Below are 21,667 nucleotides of genomic sequence, written 5' to 3' on the forward strand. Positions count from 1 at the left end.
AACATTTATTCAAATAACTATAAATACCTTTTATTACCTCATCTAAAAACTGTCTGTTCATATCCTTTGAGCATTTGTCAATTTGGAAATTACTTTTATTCTCATTCATTTGACTCATTTCTCTGTGTATTTGAGAAATGAGACCTTTTATTAGAGAAACTTGCTATACATTTTTTATTGTTTACTGTGCCCTATTTCCCACCCACCCCTGTTTATCCTAGGTGCTCTTTCCTTTCACCCTGTCCATCCTCAAAAGATTTTTGCTTCTTAGCATCGCCTTCCCCAATTTTCTCTCCCTTCTATTGTCTCCTCCTCCCTCTCTTATCCTCTTCCCTCCTTACTTTGCTTTAGGGTAAAATAGATTTCTATACCTAACTGAATGTGTATACTGTTCCCTCTTTGAGCCAATTCCATTGAGAAAAGCTCAGCATTCCCTTTTTTACTTCCTTCATCTTCTCCACTGTAAAAGCTTTTTTGTACCTCTTTTATGTAAAATAATTTACCCCTCTTGCTTCTCTTCTCCCCCTTCTCCCAATGCATTCCTTTTTCTCACGCATTAATTTTTTTTAGATATCATCTCATCATGTTCAACTCACAACTTTGCCTTTTGTCTATATATACTCCTAAGAGCTATAATAATGATAGAGTTTCTAGTAGTTATAAATATACTCTTCCCATGTAGGAATATAAACAGTTTAGCCTTATTGAGTCCCTTATGATTTCTCTTTCCTATTTAATTTTTTATGCTTCTCTTGATTCTTGTATTTGAAAGTCAAATTTTCTATTCACCTCTGATCTTTTCAATAGGAATGCTTGAAAGTTCTCTATTTTATTGAATATATCCATAATCTTTCAGGATTATACTAATTTTTGATAGGTAGATGATTCTTGGTTTTAATCTTAGCTCCTTTGCCTCCTTTAATGTAGAAACTGCTATATGATAAAGTGTCATCCTGACTGTGGGTCTATGACATTTGAATTGTTTCTTTTGGCTGCTTACAATATTTTCTCCTTGACTTGGGAGTTCTGGAATTTAAATATGATATTCATGGGAGTTTTCATCTTGGAATCTTTTTTTAGGAGATGAGCAGTAGACTCTTTCAATGTCTATTTAACTACTGGTTCTGGAATAAAAAGGCAGTCTTCCTTAATAATTTCTTGAAAGATGATATCTATGTTCCCTTTTTGATCAAAAATTTAAAGAGTCCTGTATTTCTTAAATTATTTCTCTTAGATCTGTTTTCCAGGTCATTTCTTTTTCCAGTGAGATATTTCACATTTTCTTCTATTTTTCATTCTTTTGACTTTGCTTTATTGTTTCTTGATATCTTATGGAGTCATTTTCTTCCTCTTGTTCTATTCTAATTTTTATGGAATTATTTTCTTCATCGAGCTTTTGTAACTCCTTTTCCATTTAGCCATTTCTACCATTTAAGAAGTACTTTTTAAAATTTTTACTTATAATATTTTTCCATGATTACATGATTCATGACTCACCAACCCCCACTTTTTCCTCCCCCCTCCCAATGCCAACAAGCAGTTTTACTGGATTATACATGTCATTCTTCAAAACATATTTCCATGTTATTCCTATTTGCAGTAGAGCTATTTTTCACATCAAAACCCTAATCACATCCCTATCACACTACATGGTAATCATATATTTTTCTAATATATTTCTGGTTCCACAGTTCTTTCTCTGGATGTGGATAGTGTTCTTTCTCCTAAGTTCCTCTGGATTTTCCTGGGTCATTGCATTGCTACTGGTAGAAAAGTCCATTACATATGATTGTGCCATAATGTATCAGTCTCTGTGTACAATGTTCTCCTGGTTCTGCTCCTTTCGCTCTACATCACTTCCTGGAAGTCATTCCAGTTCACATGGAATTCTTCCATTTCTTTATTCCTTTCAGCAAAATAATATTCTATCATCAACATATACCACAATTTATTCAGCCATTCCCCAATTGGTAGACACCTCCTCATTTTCCAATTTTTGACCACCACAAAGAGGGCAGTTATGTATATTTTTGTATAAGTCTTTTCCCTTATTATCTCTTTGGGGTACAAACCCAGCAGTGGTGTGGCTAGATCAAAGGGCAGGCATTCATTTAAAGCCCTTTGTACATATTTCCAAATGGCTCTCCAGAATGGTTGGACCAATTCACAACTCCATGAGCAGTGTATTAGTGTCCCAATTTTGCCACATCCCCTCCAACATTTATCTCTTTCCTTTGCTGTCATATTGGCCAATCTCCTAGGTGTGAGGTGGTACCTCAAAGTTGTTTTAATTTGCATTTCTCTAATCAGAAGGTATTTAGAATACTTTTTCATGTGCTTATTGATAGTTTTGATTTCATCCTGTGAAAACTGCCTAGTCATGTCCCTTGACCATTTGTTGATTGGGGAATGACTTGATTTTTTTATAGATTTGACTTAGTTCCTTATATATTTAGGAAATTAAACCTTTGTCAGAGAGTTTTGTTATAAAAATGTTCACCCAGTTTGTTACTTTTTTTCTAATTTTGGTTGCCTTGGTTTTATTTGTACAAAAATGTTTTAATTTGATATAACCAGAGTCATTCATTTTACATTTTGCAATGTTCTCTATCTCTTGCTTGATCTTAAATTCCTTCCTTTCCCACAGATCTGACATGTATACTAATCTTTGTTCACCTAATTTATTTATGATTTCACTCTTTATATTTAAGTAATTTACCCATTTTGAATTTATCTTGGTATAATAGGGTGTAAGATGCTGATCTAAACCTAATTTTCCCCATACTGTTTTCCAATTTTCCCAGCAGTTTTTGTCAAATAGTGAATTCTTGTCCCCAAAACTGGGGTCTTTGGGTTTATCAAACACTAGCTTATTGAGGTCATTTACCCCTAGTCAATTCCATTGATCCACCCTTCTTCTCTTAGCCCATACCATATTGTTTTGAAGATCACTGCTATATTGTACAGTTTAAGATCTAGTACTGCTAGGCCCCATCCTTCACATTTTTTCATTATTTCCCTTGATATTCTTGATATTCTTGATCTTTTGTTCATCCAGATGAACTTTGTTATAATTTTTTCAAAGTTTTTTGGTAGTTTAATAGGTATGGCACTGAATAGATTAATTTGGGTAGGATTATCATTTTTATTTTATTAGCTCATCCTACCCAGGAGCAGTTAATGTTTTTCCAGTTGTTTATATCTAGTTTTAATTGTGTGAAAAGTGTTTTGTAGTTGTGAAGAAGTACTTTTTCTTCAGTGTATTTTTGTATATCTTTTCCCATGTGGCCAATTCTGTTTTTTAAGGAGTTCTTCTCTTCAAGAATTTTTGTATATTTTTCTCCATTTATCCAGTTCTACTTTTTATGAAGTTCTCTTTGGGGGCAAAGGGGTCCCTCTTTTACCAGTTGGCCTATTCTGTTTTTAACATATTTTTCCTTCAGTAATTTTTACACCTCCTTTACAAAACTATTGATTTTTTTCATGATTTTCCTACATTATTTATTTCTTTTCCCAATTTTTCCTCTACCTCTCTTATTTGCTCTTTAAAATCCTTTTTTAATTCCTCCAGGAATTCTTTTGGGGCTTGAGACCAAGTCATATTTAGATTTGAGGATTTAGATGCAGTAATATTGACTTTATTGTCTTCTGAGTTTGTGTTTTGGTCTTCCCTGTCACCAAAATAACTTTCTATATTGAATTTCTTTTTGTTTGTTTGTTTTTTATTTGTTTTTCAGCCTTTTCTCTTATGTTTTTAATTTAAAAACTGTTAAAGTTGGGTTCCATTCCTCTACTGAAAGGGGCACAGTCCCAAACTTCAGGTTCTTTGCACAGTTGCTTTCAGAGACAGCTCCAAGGATCTCTAAGTTTTCAGTTCTTTTAAGATAATATGATCTAAAAAGTGTGCTTAATACTCTCTTATCCTGTACTCTGATTTGTGAGCAACTATGAGCTCTTTTCCACCATGGAACTATGTTACTCTGCAGCCACAAGAACTGATGTTCCTTGCCCTGAGAGCAAGACCAAGATTGTGACCAAGGACTGACACCTGGAACTACTTATAAGCCATGCAAAAGAGTCCTATACTCAGAAGCATCATAGATAGAGACCCCAGTAACTTTCTTCTAACCAATTGTCTGACCCCTTTACCAACTTTGGGCTGTGAGCTCTGGAAGCCATTGCTGCTGATTTAGCCTTCCCAAAGATCTGAGTGGGTTTGCCAACATGGGGCCTGCCTTGGCATGTTGGTTTGCATGACAGACCTTTTGTGCTGACCTTCTAAGTTGTCTTGAACTAAAATATTGTTTCAACCCAATCTTTTTCTGCCACTCCAGTATTTTTCTTGAGAAATTATATCCAAGTTGTTTTAAGGATAATTTAGAAGGGATTCTCTGCCATCTTAGTTCTGTTCTCCTAATGAATACATATTTTGAAGTTCAAATCATCCAGGCTTAAGTTTTAACACTTCTGCTTATTAAAAGTAAAGAGTCAATAAATACAGATTAGGGAAACAAACTAAGAAAATAGAACTTAAGTTTAGAATTTAGAGTTTTGGACTATTGCTCCAAAATTGCTTTTTTTCCCTTGATCTTTTTTTAATTAATTTTTTTCTTACAATTACATGTTATAACAAATTTCCACACAAGTTTTCCTAAGTTCTATGATTGAACTTATCTCCCTCTCTCCCTTCCCTTCACCCCCCATGCTGGCAGGCAATTCGATCTGGGTTATGCATGTATTATCACATAAAACATATTTCTATTATTCCTTTTTGTAAATGAATAATCTTATAAAAACAAAACCCCAAAACATAAACCCAAATTAACAGTTGAAAAATTGTATTCTTTCATCTGCCTTCTGACTCCCAACAGTTCTTTCTGTGGAAGTGGATAGCATTCTTTCTCATAAATCCCTCAGAATTGTCCGTTATCATTGTACTGCTGAGAGTAGCTAAGTCTATCACAGTTGATCATTCTACAATATTGTTGTTACTGTGCACAGTGTTTTCCTGGTTCTGCTTATTTCACTCTATATCAGTTCATATAGGCATTTCTAGCTCTTTCTGAAATCATCCTGTTCAAGGAATGATAGATTCTTGACCAGAGAGGGACCTTATCTAATAAGACCTACCAAACATATGCATGCCTGGAATGTTTTTAATTTAGCATGCAATCTTTGACCAAGTAAAAAGAAACATGATTATTGTAGGCACCATTAAATGGCTTGGAATAAATCCCAGAATGGTAAGACAAACAAGAAGACCACCTTGTATCACTGTGGACAATTCTCTTAAGTTTTTTATTTTATTGGTTTTATTTTTTTTTTGTCTTAACTACTAAAGTATTTTTTCTGTAGTTAAAGGGATTATCCCATAGCCCTAACTCCATTGTAATCTGTTTTCATACTTTATAATCTGCATGATCTCGCTTGCTACATTTCTTTTGAGATTCTATTTCCGTTGTCATTCCACAAGTTGGATAGATTGTGGAATTAAATTTGCATTTGAAATAAAAACAATTTTAAAAAAGGGAAAGGACAGTCAAGTTTCCAATTTATCTGGCAACATAATAAGTTGTAGAGGGAGACCAGCTCTCCTAAATACATACACTCTAGCAATGATCTAAAAAGGACACTAGATGAAATGCTGATCAAGAAATCCATAGAAAAGCAACAATAAGTTCCATCATCTGAACCTTGGCCACAAAAATAAAAAAGGATCCCCTAAGGGAAACACACATATGACCAGTCCAGAAATCTAACAGCATTCTCATCAGAGATGCTCCAGTGACACTACAAGTTTATAGGAAATGGTCTAAGGACTCAAGTGTTCATAGCACATGTTATAAAAAAAAATAAGGACTCTTCTTGATACTGTTATGCTCTTAGGGGATATTGGTTTGGGAAGCTATGGCTTTTGTATTCCTCTAGGTAGCTGGTGCAGGGGGACCACCCAACCCTGTCACCCTGCTGGATGTTATAATGCCCTATTTCTACAACAGCGCCCAGGAAGGACCCTTAATGGTCAGGTAGATGGGTAACCTGGGTCCCACCTGGGGTTGGATTGATTATTAATATTGGGCTCTATTAGCCTTGGATAACATTTTCATCTGACTGCGTTGTTCCCTCCCCAAGGGCCATGATGTAATGACCACTCAGGAAGGTACTTAAATAAAATAAACTTTATCTATAGATGTTAAATAGGAAAAGGAATAATCAGGAACAGATTGGGTATAGGAGACCCTGTCACTAAAGCTATGATCAATAATCCCTCAGGACTGTAGGCAGTTGTTTCAGTCAGCTAGAGGAGTTTCACACTCCTCTGGTTCAGCTTGGCCACCACCAAACCAGGGAGGGCAAACTGCTCAGTTGGTACAGATATTGTGATTTCTCTCAGCTTCCCTGTTCTCAGTTTGTGATGTCAACCTGCACAGCCTTTAGGAAATAATTACCTTTCACCTCCCTCTGCTTCTTCTCCTTCCCTCCTCCCAGTTACCACCTGGGCCCAGATACCCAAATATCTAATGATGATCAAATGCCTAAATATCTAGGGAGATTCAGAGAGGATCTGAATCAAAGCTCAAAAATCTCAAGCCCTGAGCCTCCAGGACCAAAGACCCCTCCCAGATGACTGTTGGGGTATTTATATCCTCAGGCCAACTGCCTTTCCTCCTGTCCTCACAGCATCCGGGAACATTCCAATATCTTCCAACTGTTTCCCTTGTAAATCAAGGTGAGACTCAGAGTTTGAATATAATACACATTATCCTGAGAATCTGGACCCAGCAAGCCTAAAAAAACCACAACACTCTGGAATCCAAATGATCCAGGGGGGCCCAAAATTTGTGGGAACTTTGATCACAGATACATTGTATAAGGTGGAAACCAGCAACAAGAATGCATAAATCAAAGTCAATAACAAATGGGGCCTACCTACCCCAGAAAAGAGTAGGGGAGGGAGCAGATCCTGGTCCTGGGACAAAGCTCCAAATCAAAACTAAGGCTGGAGCTGGGGATAAATTGAAGAATACAACGAACACCATGAAGAAATATTATAGATCAAAAGATACCCAAGAGGAAAGCCCCCCAAAAGAGAATAATTCCAAAATAACTCAAGCCTCATCCATAAAGACTACTGAATTATGAAAGAAATTAAGCAAAAGATTTTTTTTCAAATGAAATTATAAGTGAAATATGAGCTTAAGAGGAAAAAGAAGGAGGGAAGAGGAGATTTCAAACACTTTACTCAAGTAATAGACTCCCTGAAAATTAATACAGAGCAAATAGAATTCTGATTCCATGAGATAAAAAGACATAGAACAAAATTAAAAGACTGAAAAAAAGAAAGGTACCTCTACCCAGACATCTCCATATCATGCCACCATCTACTAATGACTCAACTTGTCTTCCAGCTCCCCTTTGTTTGCTTTCTTGTCCCATTAGAGTTTAAATCCCCTCGGAACAAGGACTATCTTCCTTTGTATTTGTATCATAACACTTAACACATAAGGCTTGATATGGTAGTAAATACTTAATAAATGTTTTATTTAGATGATTTTGTCTTTCTAGAAATAATAGATAATAGATTTCATCAAAGAAAAGTGAACAGAAAGACAAAATCCCAAAACTTTAGAGATACTTCCATAGTCATTAAAAAGAAATTTTTATCTGTAAGCACTTTTATTAACAAAAAAGAAAAAATGGATCCATGAATCACAGATGTCTCTAAAAAACTCAAAAAGCAACAAATCAAAAAGCTTCAATTAAAGATAAAAATAGAGATTCTAAAAATCAGACAAGATTAACAAAATTTAAAGTAAAAAAAGAACTGATTAAGCAGCGTTTACCTCAGCCAAAGAAAAGAAGTTAAGGGGGAAAGAACTAGACCTATAGCCCGATTAGTTAATGATAGACAAACTAGATAAAATACTAAAAAGTAAATTGCAGCAACATATTTAAAAGATTATACACTTTGACCAAATTGAATGTATATCAAGAATTTAGGATTCTTCTGAAATTTAAAAAACATAGACAATTGACCATATTAATTAAATTAATAATTAAAAAACCATATTGTTTGTCAATAGATATAGAAAAAGCTTTCAACAGAATCCAACAACCCTTTATATTAAAAAAGTTAAAAAGCCTAAGTATAAATGTATCCTTATTTAATAAATTTAGGATCTATTTAAAAACCAAGAGCTAGCTTTATTTGTAATGGAAAAATACTAGAACCCTTTCCATAAATATCAGAGTAAGGCAGGGAGGTTTATTATCACCGTTATTATTTGACATTGTTCCACACATGCTCTCTGTTGCAATAAGATAAGAAAAAGAAACTAAAGGGATAAAGATAGAAAAATAGGGTGCAAAAGTTTTGTTGCTTGCAGATGATATAATATTCTAGAAAACCTGAGAGATTCAATGAAATTAAGCAATTAACAAATTCAGAAAGGTAGCAGGGTTAAAACAAATCAGAGTATATCATTGGTTTTTCTATATATTACAAAACTCAACAGGAAGAGCTGAAAAGAGAAAATGCCATTTAAAGCAATTACAAGATTTTATAAAAATGCTTAGGAATTACAGTTAAAGACCCACTAAAAATTTTATGAATACAGCTATGGAATACTTTCTAGAAACACAGACCTGAATATTTGGAGAAAATAGGAATGCATATGGTTGAGCAATGCCAATATAGTAAAAATTGCATGTTCAATCCAATATCAAACTACCAAATTATCATTTTACGTACTAGAACAAATAACAATAAATTTAATAGAGAGAAGTAAAAGATCAATTATCTTTAGGAAAATAACACCTCAAAAAAGAAGCAGGAAGGATAGGCCATGGCATTACCAGATCTCAAACTCTTCTATAAAGAAATAATCATCAAAATTATTTGTTACTGTTTAGATAGCTTAACCAGACAGAATATGGTTAGGAATGGGAGACACTTGGGGCAGGCAGACCAACCAATAGACTATTGAAGTAGTCCAAATATGAGGTAATGAGGGCCTACAAGTGAATGGTGTCAGTGTCAGATGAAAGAAGGTAGCATATTCAAAGGACGTTGCAAAGGTGAAATCAATAGGGCTTAGCAACAGATTAGATATAGTGGACTGAAAGATAATAAATTGAGGATGATGCCAAATTTCAAGCCGAAACAACTAGGAGGATGACATTAACCTCTATGGTAAACTGGGAGGGTAAAGGTAGAGTGGGGTTAGGGGAAGGATGAGTTCAGTTTTGGACATGTTAAATTTAAGATGTCTACTGGACATCCAGATTGAGATACCTGAAAGGCAGATGGAGAGACAAGATTGGAAGTCAGCAGAAAGGTTAGGACAGGAAAGGTAGATCTGAGAATCATTAACATCGTGATGGTCTGTAAATCCACAGGAACTGATGAGATCTCCAAGTGAAGCATTACAAAGGGTAAGAGGTTATTAAAACTAGAAGGAAAAGGGATTATGTTAGAGAAAGAAGGTGGAGGAAAACTTGCAATCTTACTCAATAAAAGCATACAAGTAGAAAAGTATATAAACAAGGAGAAAGGGACTATCAGTTGAAACTCTGTCATCTGAATAGGTCACAGGAGAGTAAAACACATCTATACATGCATGTGTGTGCACACTCACAGAATTTTGTATAGAAATGCATTTGACTCAATAGGGAAACAGGAGGGAAAGAGAGGAAGGAATAAGAGGGGGTGAATTAGAACAAACTCCAACCTTGAAGAGTAAATTGTGAGGAGGAGTTTAAAAGGAAAGAAAGAAGGGAAAATAACTTGAGGCAATGTAGTTAAAATTAGAAGGGAAATAGTTAACTGGGAGGATGAATCTCTGCAGCAAGATTCTCAGATAAAGTTTCATTTCCAAGACATAGGAACTGGTTCAAATTTATAAAAACAAGTACTATTCTCCATTTGATAAATGATCAAAGAATATGTACAGAAGAAGAAAGTGATGCTATCCATAGCCATAGGAAACATTGCTTCAAAACACTGATATTTAGAGAAATGCAAATAAAGAAACATTAAGGATCCATATCATAATCAAAGATGATGAAAAAAGAAAATGATTAGTATTAGAAAGGTTACAGGAAAAGAGGTATGTTAATGAGCTATTAATAGAGATGTGAATTTGTGCAACCATTCTAAACCGTTTCTAATTCTAATTCATTCTAATCTTTTGACCCAGCAATACCATTAATTCTTCCTATATCACTAAAGAGATCCAAGAAAAGAGAAAAGAAACCCATTTATCAAAAGTATTTATATCAGAGGATTTTTTTTTCCTTCTGGTGACCAAGAACTACAAACTTAGTACTTATCAGTCGGGGAAGGGGGCAGTGGATTGAAAGCCAGGCCTAGAGATGGGAGGTCCTGGGTTCAAATCTGGCCTCAGATATTTTCCAGCTGTGTGACCCTGGGCAAGTCACTTGACCCCCATTACCTAGCCCTTACCACTCACTCTTCTGCCTTAGAACCAATAGTATTGGTTCCAAGACAGAAGGTAAGGGTTAAAAAAAATCGGGGAATGACTGAACAAATAATGATATATGAATGTAATAGAATATTATTGGGTCACAAGAAATAACAAAAAGGATGATTTCAGAAGAACAGAAAAACAGTTAAATAAAATTATGCAAACTATTTGGAAAGACTGGACCAATCACTATTACAGAGTACCAAACATGAAGCATGCCACCTACCCATCTCCTGACATTAAGGTGATGAACTCAAGATACAAAATGTGATTTTTAGGTATGACCACTGTTGAAATTTTTTTTGCTATGCATATATGTTACAATTTGTTTGCTTTCTTTTTTCATCCCATATGTTTGGTTCAGACTGTTTCAGTGCTGCCTAACACCCCTTTCACTTGGAGTAGAAGGAAAGTCATTATTGGTTTCCCTAACCTCCCCTAAAAAAGCTATAAAGAAAACAAAAGGAAGGCCAGAAAGAATTTTAAACAGTAGGACAATTTTGAAAGCATTATGTAATTTTTTATTATGTACTTAAGAAAAGTAAGCTCTTCATAATAAGGATTTGGGAATTTGAAGTTCCATATATAATCTCCTATTTTACAATGTATATAAAAATGCTTGTTTTACTTAGTGTTTTTTACTAGGTGTTTATTAAATTAAAAAAAATTAAGGTGAAAAGAAGGGGGAACAAAAGCTAAACTTGCTAGCCCTAGAAACAGTCTGAGTCAAGGAAAGAAAAGTATTGGGTATCCCTCTAGATAACCTGCCAGAGGCCAGCAGAAGAGAGGGCTAAAAAGTTTCTTCTGTCCTATTTCATCCCCCTCCACTTGAGCCATGGTATCTTGTAATGGAGTTACTGCCTAATAAGTCATCATATCTAGCACAGAATGACATGTGAACGCATACTGAGCAGGAAATCATTTTAGGAAGCATAGAAACATACATAGAAACAGAAACATCAGGCTTTAATCCTAGTAGGTGGGAACTGACCCGAGCTCTGAAAAGGAGCAGGTGGAGGAAGCCCATCAAGGCAACTCATCCAAAGACTATGTGCCAGGCAGAAGCCTGAGAGGAAAAATGGATGTCAGTGCCAGATGTGTGACTTACCACGGCCACATATGTACAGCACATGTACTTTTTATAATGTGCTCACTTCTCCCAATGACTCTACATGTATTTGTAGGGGAGTGTGCCCCGGGTTTACGGGTTATGTTCTATAATTGCTGTTTTTACTATCCAATGTTAGTAAGTGCCTTAACTTTGAGCTAACTCGGTCTACTATGTGGCTCTTAAAGAAAAAGCCTGTGGTTTTTTCATGAGCTATGGTTTTAAGAGTGGAGAACTACACTCCTCCATACACTTGTGGGATCATAGCCTCCAACCTGTGAGATAGAGCAGTCGCCCCCTTGGGGACCTCACCTACAACCTAAATGTGCCAAGTTGGGAAGTGGCTCCTGGGAAGGGCACGGCAGCTGTTATCAGATCAACAAATTTATTTTGCCCCAGCCAGGAATCATCCATAGCCAGTATTCATCTCAACTTCCTCTGACCTTTACTGTATCTTCCATGGCTACAATGGCCTTCAGATGCGATCACTCATCACCAGTCTCCCACACATGAATCTGATGCCATATAATAGCACCCATGAATCTATATCAGTATATCAGTATGAAGGACCAACTTTTTCCCCAAGGAATTTAGCTCCCACTTATTTCTTAACTCCACAGCCCTTCCTTTCCTCCCCTCTGTAACAGCCTATCTTCTACCCTACAATTTTTTGACAGAGGTTATAGTTCCCTGCTAACTATTAAGATTCTTTTTCTTCCTAGTTCAGATGTTTTTTGTTTTGTTTTTTTTAAACCCTTGTACTTCTGTGTATTGTCTCATAGGTGGAAGAGTGGTAAGGGTGGGCAATGGGGGTCAAGTGACTTGCCCAGGGTCACACAGCTGGGAAGTGGCTGAGGCCAGGTTTGAACCTAGGACCTCCTGTCTCTAGGCCTGACTCTCACTCCACTGAGCTACCCAGCTGCCCCTAGTTCAGATGTTTTTCACTTCCTATAGTTTTCTACCTTCATCCCAACATGATCTCATTTTCCAACTATCTCTCCCTTACCAGAAAGTAGGAGTCTACTGACTCTGACAGATGAGCCTTATGCTTCATAAAACTAGGAACCATCATACCACTTCCTGAGGTCTTTCTGCCATGACCCCTATATTGAGTACTCTTTACCTTTTCTACTCTCCCCCTTTCCCCAGCCTCCACTCTCCTGTTTTATAATATTCCATGTGTGTTATCTTCTCCTATTAGAATGTAAGTGCCTTGAGGGCAAGGATTGTCTTCTTTTTTTTAGATATATCTCTAGCACTTAGCACAGTGGCTGGCATGAAATTAGTGCCTTATAAAAAGCTCTGTCTAATTTTTAGACTGAAGGTCATCTAGTTTTTTGAGGGATAGTACCTCATTGTTCCTGAAAACCTATATTGTAAAATGGTATTCCTTGTACCTGTTCACCTTTAATAGAAGAAAGACCAGCCTGTACTTCATATACAAGTAAGATGCACTTGGCTGTGGCAGACATGTTACATACTTAATGCAAAACAATGCAAAATTCTCTCTGGTCTCCATTTTTACTGGTAGTTTACATACTTTTATTACTTCCTTACACCTTTATTCCCGTTTATTCCCTTTGTATGTTTATTTCCTTTTAGAGTCTTTACTACATATTTTCCTCCCTTAACAATCTGACAACCATACTCAGCTTTTTTTTTCTTCTCTGACAAAATTCTTACTTTGTCTTGCCAGTTTGTTTGTTTGTTTTATTTACTCCATCTTAACAACTATCTTCTCTTTCTCCTTAAGTTCTTTATCTGTACCTTATGCTATTTTTCTCCATATTGAGTTCTCCTCTAGCTTAAGCAAAACTTCTGCAACTTCTTCTCAAGTTCTTCTCAGATTCTCCTTCCTGTATTAAAACTTTGGGCTTTTTCATAAATCCAAACTCTTCAAATCACCTTCACAACTTCCTTCTCATTCTTTTTCAGCTCAACTTCATTATTTTCTTCTTATTCAGCTCAAGCCCTTTTTTATCTTTTCCTAACCCTTGTCATATATCATAAAACTTGTTTTCATGGAACCTGGAAGTAGAGCACAAGTGGATGGGTTATCCTTCACAGAAGGGAAAACTAGCTCATCCTTAACATTAGAGGAAAGGGAAAAAATACAAATAAAAATATTTTGTGGTGGAGAAACAAGGAAGCATATAATGAGTAGTTTCCAGGCTCCATTTTCACCCCAACTGCTGCCATTTTACTAGATTACTGATGATTTGTATATAATTGCCATGAAGGCCTACATTGAATAACAAAATTTGATAGAGTGAACCTCAAAGGAAAAGTTGCCATTAATAGTGTTTAAAAGGAGATTGTGTAATTAGCAATAGCTCTCCAGAAATATTTTGTTTCCTTCACCTCAACTAAAGAGTCAGGGGATAAGAAAAAGAAATCGTAGGGATTCATTGAAAAAGGTGGCCAGAGAAGCAGTATCATCAGTGGGGACACTCAGTAAGAAAAATAATATGGAAGGAAGAGATTTAAGGTAAAATAAGTATGCTAATTATGGAGCAGGCATTGCAAAAGGCAAAATGTAAGATATAGACAGATCTGGAGAAGGTGTAAAGTGGTAATTTGACCAGTAAATGAGGTTGGTGAACTCCAAATCTGTTTGTGATGATCCCTTTCAGGCACAGAGAGCAAGATGACTACTCTCAGCCCTGAGACTCATAGTAATGCAATCTGACTGCTAGATCTAAACAGTAACAGGTTTATTATAGATGATAATTAGGATTGAGTGAAGATAGAGGTCTAAGGGATTGCCCTAAACTAATCAATATCTAACTGTCCCAGGTCCCACTGACTTTTCAAAAAATCTCTTCGAATGTTGGGGCTACACTAACTGCCTCTCTGCCTAGATTTCCCACCTTCCTGTCTGCCTACCCTAATCTGAGCCCATCCAAATAGTCTTTTGATGAAAGTTCAGAATTAGCTGTTAGATCAGGAAGCTGGTGCCAGGAGTGACCAAGTCACCACAGTCTGTGGTCTGAGACCACTGAGGTAACTAAGAAGTCCAGGTCAATATCACTGCTAGGTTCTTCTTGGGAGTTCAATAGATGTCAATGAGATGTCTGGGATCAATCAGGAACACAGGAACCAAAGTAGACGATTTGGGTAGATCTCACACTGGATGAGGAGAGCTAAATTCAGAAGCTGTGTACTTCCCCACAGTCTCCACAATCTCTCCCAACTGCCAGTTCAGCACCTCCGAACCCCACCTCAAGAGTTCTGAGCTCCTCTATTACACACTCTGTTTTCTGCATCCAGCACATTTCTGTATCCTCACTCTGGCCCTTTACATTTTTACCTAAATTCCTCCCTTTCAAAGGTTAGGGGATAAGGTTGAAGTGAATGGAAATAAGGAATTGGGCAGCTGGACTTGAGGTAAGGGATTTGTTCATGAGGAACTGAATCATATGGGGACAGTATTAAGGGAATGAAAGGATGTGCAACTGAGAAATATGGCCAAGAATAGAATATCAGTTCTTGGAAAGTGGTCTGCTGGTGAAATAATATGTGATTAGATGACTCATGGAGGTCACTGACCTCCTAACATATGATGGTGGTATATCCTATGAGATCTGCAGAGGCTTCACAGCAAGAAAGAGCAAGATTAGGTATGCCCTGGGGAGCCTGGGAATCCTATTAAGAGTTCAGACCTGTGTCCAGTATTGAAGTTAAGGTTAGCCAGGGCCATGGGAAGTCAGTGTTATAGGGCCACCTTATCAACAGTTTTGAACACAATATTTTGCTACTGCTCAATTAATGGACAATTATTTTGTTTCTGATTTCAGGTAGGGTAATTGCATGTCTAAATGAATGATTTTGCTTTCTCTTCCTAGAAAACCTGGAAGAGGAGTTGCTTGTAAGAGCAGCTGAGAGTGAAGGCTTTAATGACCGCTGCCTTATAGCACTTTGCTTCAAATCCAAAAATAATGAGTCAGTAATCACCATTCTCTTCAACAATCAGGCATTCCATACTCCTGCTATGGCCCTGGCAGTGGTAGATAATCTTCTCTTCAAGTTGATTTCTGGTCCCAAAGCTTCCATTACTGTTATTAATCATCCTCAGCCTCGAAATTCCTTAGAAACCGCAAAGGAGCACTATTTTTGGTACGTGTAGCTTTCTTTCTCCTGGGGTTGAGTTTTTCAAACCTGCAGTGCTTTCCATTTACAGTTATTTTTAAATATTCTGTTTACATGTTATTTTCTGGAAAATGGCTGCTAATAGAAAATCTTTTTTTCCTACTAATCACATATACGGTGTCTCTCTTACACTGTCTTTTGCAGGGGCCATAAGGGATATGACATTGCTATCAACATGCTCTATGGTATGGGTTCATTAGCCAGTACATTTTCTATCATGGCAGTTAGTGAAAGAGTCATAAAGGCAAAGCACATTCAGTTTGTCAGTGGAGTCTATGTTATTCATTTCTGGCTGTCTTCCCTGTTGTGGGATCTCACTGTCTTCTTCATTCCCTGTTTGCTGCTGCTGGTGAGTAGTTTTATGCTTAGTAGTGGCTTCTACATTATCACAATTTCCCCTTTGACCAATAATATCTAGATTCAGCAATCTCAATTTCTGATGCTAATAAAAACAGCTTAAGTGCCTTTTTTGGCCTTTCCTAAGCAAAACGAAGTTCCCTTGTTTGGACAACAACATAAGTAGTCCTATCTAGGACTAGATTCCCATATATTTATTTCCCCTTGCTACCCCAAGCTTTAGGGAATTGATGCCTTATTTTACTATTGTTTGATTTCTTTTTTTCTTAAATCACCTGCCCTTCTTTTCTAAAAACAATGTCTCTGTACTCCAGGGGATATTCAAAATCTTTGACATAAAAGCTTTCACTGAGGACAACCACCCTGCAGATGCATTGCTGATATTAATGTTGTACGGCTGGTCCATCATTCCCCTCATGTACCTAATGAGCTTCTTCTTCATGGCAGGTGCCACTGCCTTCATAAGACTCATCATGTTCAACTTCTTCTCAGGCATTATCACTTTAATCATCCTCTATGTCACAGGCTTCAAGGGTGAGGGCATTAGTACTTACTTCCTCCCTACAAACACATACTGAATCCTTAATCCATCGGTAATAATAAGCAAGTAAGAAATAATCATCTCAGTAAGGAAACATCACTGAGCAAGCAAGTCCCTTAATGTTGAATAAAGTCTATGTTTCACAAAAGTCAGACCATAGGGCTAAAAGCCAGACTGCTAGTGTTGATTTAGGAATACAGGTTATTGTGGTATACATAGCAACTCTTTGACATGTAAAATCTCATTCTCCAAGTACATCATCTATAGGGAACATTTTGAGGTCAATATTTGGACATTATGTTGGGAATTATACATTAGAATATTATCATGCAAGATGTGATGAAGAATAAGAAAAACTAGGAGTATACTGTAGGAGCTAAAAAGAATTCCTGGTTTTAAGACCAAGATTAGGAAAAATTCCATTTCACCTCTAGATTATTTACATATTGGCTAAAGATTCAAATGTATGCCAGGAATTTAATAACCTGTATCCATTTGTGATAGTGTTAATCTGCAAAATAATATTTCTGCCTTAAAAAGAGCTGGAAAGGAAACAGGGTCATTCAAGAATAATGCATGACTTTGACATTCCCTAAGCTTATTGTGGATGGATGGATGGATGGATATTAGGAAATTAGGAAGTATGTTTGACTCAGTCAACAAATTTGTATTGTCTGTTATCTATGAGAGTCTGAAAGGAAGAGAAATGTAGAAATAATGGCCCTAAGCTCTTAAGAGATCTCAGTATTTTAGACGTTATATGTAGTAGGAAGAGAGGAAAGTGAGTGATCAGTTTGGTACCCCACAATCCACTTGATGAAATTACAAGGTACAAATGGGCCACCTCAAAAACTGAAATCAGTAATAGGATCATACCTAGAATAGAAAGGGGCCTTACAGGTCATCTAGTCCAAACTTTTCATTTTATGAATAAGGAAACCAAAGCCAAAGAAAAGTGCCTTGCCTAAGGTAATAAATGGCAAAGGCAGGCTAATCTTGGCATTCCATTTTCTTTAAAGCCTGCTTTGTATAGTCTATAATTTCATCAATTTGATTGGAGGAATGCTATTGATCAGGAGGAGCTCCCTGATCAACCTCCTACTACATACACTTAAACAAATAACTTACAACTGACAAATAAATGTTAAATGAATAGTATAGATTGTAGATTATAGAAGTTAAGATAAAAGAGTAGTATTTTAGGTGGAATTTCATGGATGGGATTGATTTTGAGCTATGTTTAAAAGACTAATTAAATATCTACTATACATTTAGGTGTATGTCATAGTAGAAGCTATAGGAGATAATGGAAAAAAATATTTTCATCCCCACCTCCATGACTCATGAAATTTATTTCCGCATAGGGGTATTAAATGAAATAATTAGACCTACTAGGAATATAAGGTTGTAGAGGGTTTGTATAGGTAAAATTATTATTAAGGAGGGTGTTCTAGGCAAAAGAAACAGCATAAGCCTTTAAATATATGAGTAAAATTCAATATAAAGTAGACTACTTTAGCTGAAGTGAGGGTAGGAAGGGTGATTAATGGAAGATTAAGGTTAGAAAGGTTAAGTTAGAATGATAATGTGAAGGGCCTTGATCTCAAGCTAACAAATTTGGATAATTCTGTGGCCATTGATGTTTTCTAAGGAGTATGACATCAAAGAGAATTGAGCTTTAGGAAGAAGAATATTGTAATGACATACATTAGAGTAAAAAGGGATTGAGATAGGGAAATCCATTAGGCTAGTTCCAGGCAAGGACAAGGTTGGTAGCAATAAGAATCAAATGGTAAGGATGGTTGCAAGAGTTATTACAGAGATAGAATTATATACTTAGTACTTGAAGGAACTTTAGAGATAATTTTCCAACCTTCTCTCTTTACAAATGAGGAAACTAAGTCTCAGAGAGGTTATGTGACTTAAATTCACATCAGTGCAATTAACATAGTTGGAATTCAAACCTAGATACTCTAACTTCAAATAAAACATTCTTTCCACTGTATTTCCCTACCACCCAAGGTCTTGGTGACTAACTGTTGGAGGGATAAATAGGAAAAAGGATTCAAAAGTGATAGAGAGATTTCAAGGCCTGACCCTAAGAGGTTAGTGTTAACATTGATAGGCACAAGGAAGTCAGAAGTAAAAACCAGTTTTGAGGGGGAAATGACAATTTCATTTTTTTTTCCATATTGGATTGCAACCATGAGAATGAATAAAGTTTCAAAGTGTAAAGAAATGAGGGAATGAGAGGAGAAAGTGAAACCAGTGAAGAAATAGGGAGATGAGAAGAGATCCAGTTGAAGTCATATCACAGGAGGAAGAAGTTTCAAGAACAAAGCAATAAAAAAAATCACAATTTACACAAAGAATAAAGGACTACAAATATGCTAATCTATTCTATTTTCCTTCACAGCATTAAAATTGGAAAAAGTTACTGATATTCTGGATAAAGTATTCCTCCTGCTACCTAACCATTGCTTAGGGATGTGCCTCAGCAGTTTCTACAACAATTTTCAGTCCAAGAAATACTGTACCTCCTCTACTGAAGCAGCGAGTAAATGTGAATACTTACGTGAGTATCCATCCAACCCACCCATTCCCCCTGACCATAGTCAGTGACAACAATCCCTTCCCTTTACTCTTTATTTAGGAAAAGAACTGAAAGATATAGGTAAAACTTATCCCTCTCTATCTTCTCTAAAAGAGTAATTATCAGGGATTGCTATCAAGGTATAGGTAAAACTTGTCCCTCTCTATCTCCTCTAAAACAGTACTTATCAGGGATTATTGTCAGGTCAGAAGTAATTTTTACAGGGGAAAATATTTGGGAAATACGTTGGGCCCTTTCAGAATACACAAGGTAAGTTCATAGTGGTCAAGGGCTCAAGGAGCAATTTAATTCAACATTTACTAGACAGCTATGCCCAAGATAATATGCCATCCTGGAGTATGAGGAGATTTTTAAAAATCAGAGCATATTAATAACCCTTTCAAACCTCTAAGACAGGGGTCGGCAACCTTTTTGGCCATGAGAGCCATAAATGCCACACTTTTTAAAATGTAATTTCGTGAGAGCCGTACAGTGCTCACAGTGCCGCTCCTGTAACAGCGCCTGAAAAAAAATTGACTTTATGGCTCCTACAGAAAGAGCCATATCTGGCCCTCAAAAGAGCCAGATATGGCTCAAGAGCCATACGTTGCCAACCCCTGCTCTAAGGCAAGGCTGAGCATTTTAGAACAATAACAGGCTTACTCTTTGTCCTCCTAAGGCAGAAGCCATGACTTTTTCTGCAAAACCTATAAATTTGGCCAAAAGGAAAATAATGAGAAAGTTAATGGAGTCTTGCTGTTGGGGGTGCCTGGAAGTAGCCTCTGGGTATTACGAGTTATCATATTTGCATTCCCACTCATAAGCATTCTAAGAGTCCTAGAGATCTTGATTTATTTATTATTATGGTTGCTGCTTGGAGATCTTGTTAGTGATGGTACTATTTCCATCTTAGAATCAAGACTGTGTATTGGCTCCAAGGCAGAAGAGCTGTAAGGACGAGGCAATGGGGGTTAAGTGACTTGCCCAGGGTCACACAGCAAGGAAGTATCTGAGGTCAGATTTGAACCCAGGACCCCCCATCCCTAGGCCTGATTCTCAATCCACTGAGCTATCTAGCTTTCCCCAGTACTAATATAAGTTCTAATATTGACCTTGGGAAGTCTTTGGTTCATGCTTTAGGAGACCATGGAAGAGTAGAATGCAAAGCACCTTGCTATGAACATGACTTGTATTGCAATGGTAGAAAAGAGATGGAGGAAGTTTGGAAATCCTTCCCTTTCAGAAACCTAACTAATATTGACTTTGGTGTATATAGTCTAAAACCCTCTAAACATTTAACTCTTCCATGGACTCACCACAGCATCACTGTACTGAATGTTCCCTGAAGGTCTGGGAGAATGAGGCTGGCATAGAGATAAATTAATGTTTCCGTGGTAGATAATCTGCCTTCCTCCATCTTTGGGAAATGACCTGGGAATCTTTCTTAAGTATAGTAAAAAAACATGGTGAAAGAACCTCAGGGCTTTAAAATGAACACATTCCCTTTCACTACCCCCAGGTATTAAATATGAAGATAATTTCTATGCATGGCAATCTCCAGGAATTGGAAGGTTCCTTACTTCATTAATTATCTCTGGCTTTGTTTTCAACATTCTGCTTTTATTCATTGAGACCAACTTTCCCTGGAGAATGAAAACCTTTATAAATGTCCTCTTTAGGGATCCTCGGCACTGGGTGAGTAATTAAATGTGAAATTTACAGATGACCAATAGAGATTTCTTTCCTATTCAACTTTAGGCCAAATAAAGATGCTACTTCCCCATTCTCCTTTCCTGAAGAGAAAAAACCTGCTCTCTTCTTACTATATTGTAGTTGGGAGCTATTTGAATTAGACTCCCTTTCTTCAATTAAACTGCAAAATTATGATAACTTGAAAATGAAGCTCAATCATAGATATGATCTCCTCTTTAGAAGCTAAACTTTATCATTCAGTCTGTCAAAAAATCATATATTTAGTGTTTTTTCTATGCTAGGCACCATGCTACACACTCAGTATATCAAGAAAGGCAGAAATTACTCTGCCCTCAGGGAGCTTGCCTTCCATCAATGACACAATATATAAATAGCTCAATACACACCATTTTTATACAGAATCAATGGAAATAACCTCAGAGAGGAGAGCTTTAGTGGTCAACGGAACTGGAAGAAGCTTCTTGGAGAAGTCAGAATTTGAGCTGAGTCTTATAGGAAACCAGAAAAATTAATCAATGGAAATTAAGAGAGAAAGTCTTTAGAGAGAGAAAGACAGAGACAAAGAGACAGACAGAGACAGAGAGACAGATGGAGACAGAGAGACAGATAGACAGAGAGAGAGAAGGTCTTCTGGGCTTGGACAACAGTGCCTCAGCCCAGAGATGGAGCATGGAGCATCGTGTTGAAGGAACCCCTGGAAGAAATCCAGTGAAGGTAAA

The 21,667-nt window shown here is 36.7% G+C and overlaps 1 protein-coding gene across 1 annotated transcript in view; it reads left to right on the forward strand.

The window, feature by feature from the left end:
- The window catches only part of LOC123248482 (phospholipid-transporting ATPase ABCA3-like), a 231,050-nt gene that overhangs the window by 152,222 nt on the left and 57,161 nt on the right, over positions 1–21,667 (forward strand). Inside the window, exons 12-16 of the mRNA XM_044677271.1 lie at positions 15,441–15,711; positions 15,889–16,093; positions 16,416–16,635; positions 19,059–19,217; positions 20,755–20,930. Coding sequence (XP_044533206.1) covers positions 15,441–15,711; positions 15,889–16,093; positions 16,416–16,635; positions 19,059–19,217; positions 20,755–20,930 — 1,031 coding nt within the window. The remainder of the gene's footprint in view (positions 1–15,440; positions 15,712–15,888; positions 16,094–16,415; positions 16,636–19,058; positions 19,218–20,754; positions 20,931–21,667) is intronic.

Source organism: Gracilinanus agilis, chromosome 1 (assembly GCF_016433145.1).
Source record: "Gracilinanus agilis isolate LMUSP501 chromosome 1, AgileGrace, whole genome shotgun sequence".
NCBI classification, from domain to species: domain Eukaryota; kingdom Metazoa; phylum Chordata; class Mammalia; order Didelphimorphia; family Didelphidae; genus Gracilinanus; species Gracilinanus agilis.